Source organism: Clupea harengus, chromosome 21 (genome assembly GCF_900700415.2).
Source record: "Clupea harengus chromosome 21, Ch_v2.0.2, whole genome shotgun sequence".
In the NCBI taxonomy this organism is placed as follows: domain Eukaryota; kingdom Metazoa; phylum Chordata; class Actinopteri; order Clupeiformes; family Clupeidae; genus Clupea; species Clupea harengus.
Window position 1 is genome coordinate 7,321,633 of NC_045172.1, and position 8,070 is coordinate 7,329,702.

At 41.8% G+C, this 8,070-nt stretch overlaps 1 protein-coding gene across 1 annotated transcript; it reads left to right on the forward strand.

The window, feature by feature from the left end:
- Nucleotides 1-4,924: 4,924 nt before the first annotated feature.
- On the forward strand, nt 4,925-6,895 carry LOC105907595 (beta-crystallin A2-like). Its single transcript, XM_012835957.3, has 4 exons — nt 4,925-5,138; nt 5,457-5,598; nt 5,940-6,082; nt 6,256-6,895. Exons 1-4 carry the CDS (start codon nt 4,978-4,980, stop codon nt 6,401-6,403), a joined length of 594 nt encoding a protein of 197 aa, XP_012691411.1. The 5' UTR covers nt 4,925-4,977; the 3' UTR covers nt 6,404-6,895.
- The last annotated feature ends 1,175 nt before the right edge of the window (nt 6,896-8,070 follow it).

Genomic DNA, 8,070 nt, shown 5'->3' on the forward strand with positions numbered 1-8,070 from the left:
TCTCTCACCCCATCTCTCTCTCTCTCTCTCTCTCTAGCTCTATGTCACTCCCTCTCTCTCTCCCTCCCCCTTCTCTCTCACCCCATCTCTTTCTCTCTCTCTCTCTCTCTCTCTCTCTCTCTCTCTCTCTCTCTCTCTCTGTGTCTCTCACAATATATACGCATCACCCTCACTCCCTTCGTCTCCCTCTCCATAACACCATACCACATGCAGCCTGTGGGACTAAGGGTCTGCTGGTCTTCGCTCTTGTACTTGTCCTTCCGTATTAATACTTTGTCTGATGACCCACTCAAAGGCCCTGCCTCTGGCATGGGTAAACATGGTCAGGTTTAAAACCCAAATGAATACTTCCAAACTGTACTCCATATAGCCTTGCAGAGGGTCCAGGAGAAGTGGGAAGAGGGACACGGGAGGAGTAAAGGTGTTAGGGATGGGTAGAGGGAGGGAGGAGAAAAGGAGTGGCTGGAGGATGGGGGGGGGGAGTTTATGTACAAATAATAGCATATTTCGATATTTCAAGATCATATGGACTGTACTGTGGAGGCAATATAGTGGCATCTATTGACTCGTAAGACATGACGCACGCATGACATAGATGTAGCCTTGATTTCACGGATTGTCGATTTGTTTTTTAGCTGTAACGTCCAGCAGGTCAGAGCAGGCCAGAAAATGACAGCTTGGTTCCCACAGGGATGTGTTTTATAACCTTGTTTGTTTATTTTATAGACCATCTTTTGCACTAGCACCTTCCCTAATAGGCGCTTTGTTAAGTAAGCAGACGATACTGTCTTGGTGAGCCTCCAGTGTGATGGGGAAGACGAGGAACATGGGCCAATTCTTGACTCATTTTAAACTGGTGTTAAAGGTCAAACCTTCGTCCTAAACACTACTAAAACCAAGGGCCTACTCTAAAATTAGACCTAAACACCTCTAAAACTAAGGAAATGTCCACTGATTTTTTTAAAGCTGCAGTCTTTTAACCCTATACCTTTATCAATGGGGTTATTATAAGCTGAAATGGAACCTGTGGACTAATCTCATAAGCACTAAGACACAACAAACCTGTACTTTTTTAAAGAAATTGTTACTCTTTAATGTTCACAACAAAACGCTTGAAATGTTTCACTGTGTTTTTATCGAAAGTGTTTTGGCCTCTGTTGGTTTGGCACAGAAAAAGTAAGCTATCAAGTAAGGAATGCATTGAAACAGACAGTGATGAACAAGGCGAACAGTATTGTGGGTGACAAGAGGCACACCCTTGCCTCCTCTTTGAACTGTTGACGATATTGCCCCCGCCCTCTCGCTAATGTTAGATCTAAATTTCAACGCAAGGTGCGAGGCATGTGCAGGTGTGTGTGTGTGTGTGTGTGTGTGAGAGAGAGAGTTTGTCTGCTGGTGTGAATCCTCTGGACATCTTGCCTATTGTATGTATGTAATGTATTACCTGTTAAAAAACTCAATGGCTTGTGGAATAAATAAAAATGTAGATCTAATATTAGTGAGAGGAGGGGGGCAATATCGTCACAGTAATTTAATAAGGTGGTAAGGGTGTGCCTCTTGTCACCCATAATGTGTGCCTTGTTCATCATACCGTTTCCTTACTTGGTAACGTGATCCCTAACAGTTTACAGTATGTCTGTTGCTGACTATGTATGAGTATGAGTATCTGTATGTGTATGATTAGCATGAGTATGTCTGTTGGTGACTTTGTGATGGTGTGGTGAAACGCCTTGTGATTGTGCTGCTACTAACCCCCAACGAACAAATAAAGTATCTATCTATCTGTCTATCCATCTATCTATCTATCTATCTATCTATCTATCTATCTATCTATCTATCTATCTATTACTGTCAAAAGTCATCAGACAGTCCAACTCATGTATTGTGTGTTAGGGCAAATGCAGCACTACCTTTCTACCTGTCTTTTCAACACATCTGGCTGGAAAGCTGCATGTAGCTTCATGTCACCACCTCTACTAGATGAGAATAGTTCTAAGAGCAGGGTATCACATTAAGCTATTTTACTGTTAAGATGGCTGTATAATGCCCTGTAGACATTCACACCAACAGTGCTTTAAAGTAGGGTAGGGTAAGGTAGGTAGTCAAATCATATAGTTGTCACTGATGTCCTGTTACAGTAAAGACCTCAGGCTCACCTTTGACCAGGACCTCTCCTCTGATTTGCATATGGGAAACATTTCCATATGTATCTTTTCATTAACTAAGTTTCCTGTGTCCCTACCTAACTAAGTTTCCTGCGTCCCTACCTAACTAAGTTTCCTGCGTCCCTACCTAACTAAGAAAGTGTGGGCTTTCAAATACAGTTGAAATGTATTTTGAATAATAGTAGAGTTTCAGCATGTATGCATGTGTGCATGGACAATATATGTCTACTACTGTACCATGATTGGGAAGGTCACTTTTATAATGTAATAGGTTCCAGATGACGAGTTACGCTGTTACAATTAATGTAAAGTAATGTAACTTAATAACGTAACTTATTATGTACGTCTACGTGTGTGTGTGTGTGTGTGTGTGTGTGTGTGTGTGTGTGTGTGTGTGTGTGTGTGTGTGTGTGTGTGTATGCGTGTGTGTGTGTGTGTGTGTGTGTGTGTGTGTGTGTGTGTGTGTGTGTGTGTGTGTGTGTGTGTGTGTGTGTGTGTGTGTGTGTGTGGGTGGGTGTGTGTGTGTGTGGGTTTATAAGTGTGTGATCATAATATGTCAAACTTAACTACTACTATACATATGTTTCCTTCTAGTTCTCCTGTCTTCCTTTTTCATTAGCTTCTTCATCCTTTCTTCTTTTGCATACTTTCTTCCCAGTCACTTGTCCCTATGTGCTTTCTCCCCAGGCTCCTATGCCTATGTGTCAGTGAGGTGCTTTGAGTAAACATAGTTACTGTAAAAAAAACTAAGCATAAATACAGTTCAATCATGACAAACACTTAGTACACTTAATACACAAAACTGTACATACTTCACATAACTGCACCAGCATACTTAGTTTTATTATAACATGTAGAGAGGCATATTAATGAAAATTAAGTTTTATATCTTAGTTAGTGCATGCTTAGCCATCTTAGAGTAAAATGATAAATTCTGACCTGGAGACTTTGGCTGTCTGGTGTAGTGAGTCATCCCATCACTAGATGTCATTAGATGCGATATCAAACATGTAGAATTAGACAGTTGGTTCTCTTGAAACAACACTGTAGCATTTGACTCTTTATCCTTAATTGTCCTTGGACAATGCGGCTTCTGTGATTCCCAGCTTGCAAGAGGTTAACGAGTCTTTCCTTTGTTTCTGTGTTTACCTTCAGGCATGAAGCGGGCAGCTATCGCCCATCTGCAAAGCTGAGAAAAGGACCACAAAGCCTGTGAAAAGATCACCTGACAGCAGTCATGTTGCGAGTGAATGCAGGCCCTGACAGAATGGTGGGCTTTGTGGTGCACTGGTCCCTGACAATGGTGCATGATCCTGATGTTAAGAGGCTCTGAAAACTGGATAATAGGAGTGATATTGTTTATTCATTGTGTGTGTATTTCTTGGCCTATGTCAGTCAGATTATTAAAACACTGAATTATATACCACGACCATGGCTACACTATGTTGATGATGATTTGTTGGAAATGACAGAGAGGTTGTCACTGATAAGTTTAATAAGTCTTTCTTTCTGGTTAGTTGAAACAAACCTGAATACAGGTAAATAAACCCTCCTAATGTCTAATAACAATGGACTATAATACTTTTTTTCTTCATTTCTCTTTTTTTTCAAAACCTACTACTGTATACCTGAACACAAAGACGTGGAAAGGATGGAAAAAACATGGAGGGAGGGTTAGAGGTGGGGAAAGGCCTCAGTGGTAGGCTGTCCTATGTTCCAGGTTAATCTCCCACAATTCCCCTTTTGTCTTCAACAGCCAATCAGAGGCGGTGGCCATTGTGAGGGCTCGCTGTCAGTCAGCTTGCAGGCCTAGTACACACTGGGGGCAAAGAGCAAGGGATGGGGGCAGAAGAGGGGGGGGGGGGGGGTCTATTTTTGATGAGTCAGAGGATCTAAGCCCGGTGTAGACAATGGCAGGACTTAGAGCTTCATTGACGCGGGCTGCTGAGCCTGCAGAGCTGCTGCGGATTCTGCAGTTACCAAGGCGACGGCGCCTATATAAGCGCGGCACTAGACACAGACCCCCGACATAGATTACGCCCCATCTCTGCAAGTAAGTATGGACCCGCCACACCACGCCGTGAGGCAAACAACCGCACCAACCAAAATAGCTAGCTAGGAACGCCCGCAGGGTCTGCACCCTCAAACCGCACTGTGACCCAAGCCCGGCCAACAGAGGAGAGGAGTTTGGTTTGTTCTGTTTTGAGGAGGATGAGTCGAAGCATCTTCTGGTTTCCACATTTGGGAGAACTAAAATACCAAAAAACTAAAAAAAAAAAAAAAACTAAACCGATGGGAGATGGACATCCTGTGAACTTCATTATAGCTGGACCTGCTACATGCTGCCCATCTGCATGACCTACAGTAATGGAATATCTGCCCTCAAAAGCTGAACTGATACTCTACCAGGGCCATGAGAGCATGTATCTGTTCCTGCTATCATTGGTGCTCCTGTGATGCCCCATCTCCTTCAAAACACAAGAGCAAGACATTCTCTTTCACGTGTGGATACAAACAAACAGCTCCTTAGTTGGCCTCCACACAGAAGTAGTAAGATTAGGAGTAAGGCTAGACTAGGTTTGGTTTTCAGTGGACCTCATCCATACCAAATGCTATTTAGTCAAGGACTAGGTTTAATATCTATTATATAAATTGACCCCCTTTGAGTCCTCATGTAAATGGAAGTTAACTATGGCATGTCAAGTACACACTGTAGGTTGAAAAAATAGAGTAGTACTCAACACTCCGAACTGACCGTGTTTTTAATGCCACCTTTTTTCAGCTGGCGAGAGACAAGACTTAGGTGGCCATCATGAACCAGCAACAGATGATGGATCAGAGAGGACAGTGGAGGATCACTGTCTTCGAAGAGGAGAACTTCCAGGGCAAGCGCTGCGAGTTCATGCTCGAGTGCCCCAACATCATGGAGAGAAACTTCCAGAAGATCCGCTCCATCAAGGTCGACAGCGGCCCGTAAGTGTCCAAGCAGATAGAGGGAGAAAAAAAAGAGACAGAGAGAGAGGGACAGAGAGTGAGTGAGTGAGAAAAAAGAGAGATGACATAACTTTGTTCCAAAGGATTTTAGAGTTGGTGAGTTGTGGACCATTAAGACTTGTGAGGCACCTACTTTGAGGTGGTTGTTATAGAATGGTAGTTTACGACCTCTCATTTTTTCAGCAAAAGACATGAATTTCATCATTATATTAACCACCATCACCTCTATCCCTCCTCTATCTCTCTCCCATCTTTGTCTCTCTTTTTCCCCCTCTCTCCTCTTTTTTCCTTCCTCAGCTGGGTGGGTTATGAGTACCCTGAGTTCCAGGGACAGCAGTTCATCCTGGAGAAAGGCGACTACCCCTGCTACGAGGCCTGGAGTGGAAACAGCAGCTATCGTACCGAGCACATGCTGTCCTTTAGGCCCATCAAGTGTGCTGTGAGCAATATTTCCCTCTTGATACCAAGCCATAAAAGGGTCATTTCACCACACACTAGTCAAATACACAATACTGCATCTACTACATCAATTGTATTCTAACCTATAGTATATTTTAATATACCCTATTTTGGATGCCAAAACTGTTTTGGATTATTATTATGTTCCATGTAACACGATTAGCTAATTTGATATACTTATACATAGTATAGTATAGATATAGTATTGTTTTACTTGACACTTTCCATATAAGAGTATCTTACTCTACTATTTAAACATGCTGTAAGTCTCTCAGAACTGGTGATGATGTGTGGCTGTGCGCTTGCTTGTTTTCTCTGCAGAACCACAGTGACAGTAAGGTGACTCTGTATGAGTGTCAGGACTTCCAGGGACGCAAGTTTGAGATGTGCGATGACTACCCCTCCCTCCAAGCCATGGGCTGGTGCAGCAAGGAGGTGCCCTCCATGAAAATCAACTCAGGAGCGTAAGTTGCCGTCCATTTAGACTCTATTATCATAAGGCTAACCCTCTATTAAATACACATAGACACATTTTTGAATATATAAACATTAACTGTTTTAACTACAATTGTTTTGTATGTGAATCTCTCTCGTTCTCTCTCTCTATGTCTCCCTCTTTCTTTCTTTCTCTTTCCAGGTGGGTGGCCTACCAGTTCCCCGGTTACCGTGGATACCAGTACGTTCTCGAGAGAGACAGACGCCAGGGCGAGTTCAGAAACTATAATGAGTACGGCACCCAGGCTCACACCAACCAGGTGCAGTCTATCCGCCGGGTGCAGCACTAAGGCCCGCCTTTAACTTATCCTCATTGGCTACTATGTACCCACTGTTAGCATGGCATGGCATGTGTTAACGTAGGCAATAAAATCTTTATTCAAAACACCAGAAAAAGAGTGTGCTTGTCGCCATTCCTTTAACTTTGAATGCGCCTTCGGGAATAATAACATTCAAAAAAGTTGTAGCCTTTTATTTATTATTTATTTTTTAAATTATCATTATTATTTTAAGTTTTACTCCTAAACTAACAGGCACTGTCATATCAACTTCGCAAGAAAGGCAAGAATCGCTGTTCGTATATTACTGCAATGATTGGAGATGATAAAATTCATTTATTGAACAGCATTTGTATTTAACAGCACATTGTTACCTGAACATTTTAGAACACATTTCGCAATGACAAATACTTTTTTTTATTTTGTGCATGTTAGGAATAGAATGTATATTGTTCCTGTCGGATTGTGTTTTATTTTCAATAAACATGAGCAAGAGATCACCGCTGTTAATGTTTCCGCTGTTTCTTGTTGCGGGTATGCTGTGCTTGTCTCACCTTGTGTGTTCCGCTCTGGACGATATCAGCTTGCTATTATCAGACCCAGTCTTTGGCCTAAGCCTACAATGTTTCTGGCAGGTTAGTTGATGATTTTCCAACTGTATGTCATGATGAAGAGGACTGAGATAAAATATGAAAGAATAACAGACCCTCATAATAGCGATCACGAACGCATTTAATTCCCATTACATAGCCCTGCTCGGATATTTTTCCTTAAAAAATCTTCGAGCCATTTTGTCTTAACATAGTTCAACCTATGGTAAGGATCAGGCATTCACTCTTTGACCCCTTAGACAAGTTGAGCACATTCCCGGGGACACTTGTCCGAGTACAGGTTGTTAGAAGACTGGGTTTCTTATATGAGCTGTCCAGGGTGCTGACGTCTTGGGAACTTCGTCGACAAGGACACCGACCCGTTACTGCACGGTGATGTGTGAGCTGTGCGCCATAGGTTTGGCTGAAACCCGACAGGAACTCATTTACAATGTACAAATAAGGAACCAGTACGGATAGTTCAAGCAATTCATCATTGCATTGTGTATTTTCACAAACACTGCCGTGCATTTGTTCAATCCAGTAATAAGGATATATTGTAAAGACTATTTGAGACATGAGTTACAAAGTTTGTTCCAGAGATCAGGGATTGTAAAAAGTATTACATCCATTAGCGTTACGTATCTTAAGATCCAAATATGGATAAATATGGGGATAAGGATAAAAAAAGACGATATTCTACGGTTAAGAGAGGAGTTTAACGACTTAGGATACTCTTGATACGTTTCAGAAATGCAAGCAATGAATCCAAAATAAAACACGCATTTTGCACGGAAAAACGCTACTCTTGCGCTCTCTGCTGTCGGTGATTGCACGGTTCAGTTGACAAAACATTTTTTCTGTAGAATACAAAGTTGATTTTTATAAAACATAAAAGTTGTATTAAAATCAAAATTTTAACAAAGAATTGTATCGTTTTATGGCAGAAGGAAACCGTATCAATTGCAAGGTAAAAACAACAAAGCCTGCTGAAACCCTCATCATTTTAGTCCTCTTAATAGAAAAAAAAACACCCTTGTCAATCATGTTGGCCATATCATGCAATGTATTCCTCCGTTCAGTTTTAAC

Coding starts and splice junctions, on each gene's coding strand:
- LOC105907595 (XM_012835957.3), top strand. CDS start 4,978: ATGAACCAGCAACAGATGATGGATCAGAGAGGACAGTGGAGGATCACT. Junction 5,599..5,939: donor TTAGGCCCATCAAGTGTGCT/GTGAGCAATATT, acceptor TTTTCTCTGCAG/AACCACAGTGACAGTAAGGT. Junction 6,083..6,255: donor ATGAAAATCAACTCAGGAGC/GTAAGTTGCCGT, acceptor TTCTCTTTCCAG/GTGGGTGGCCTACCAGTTCC.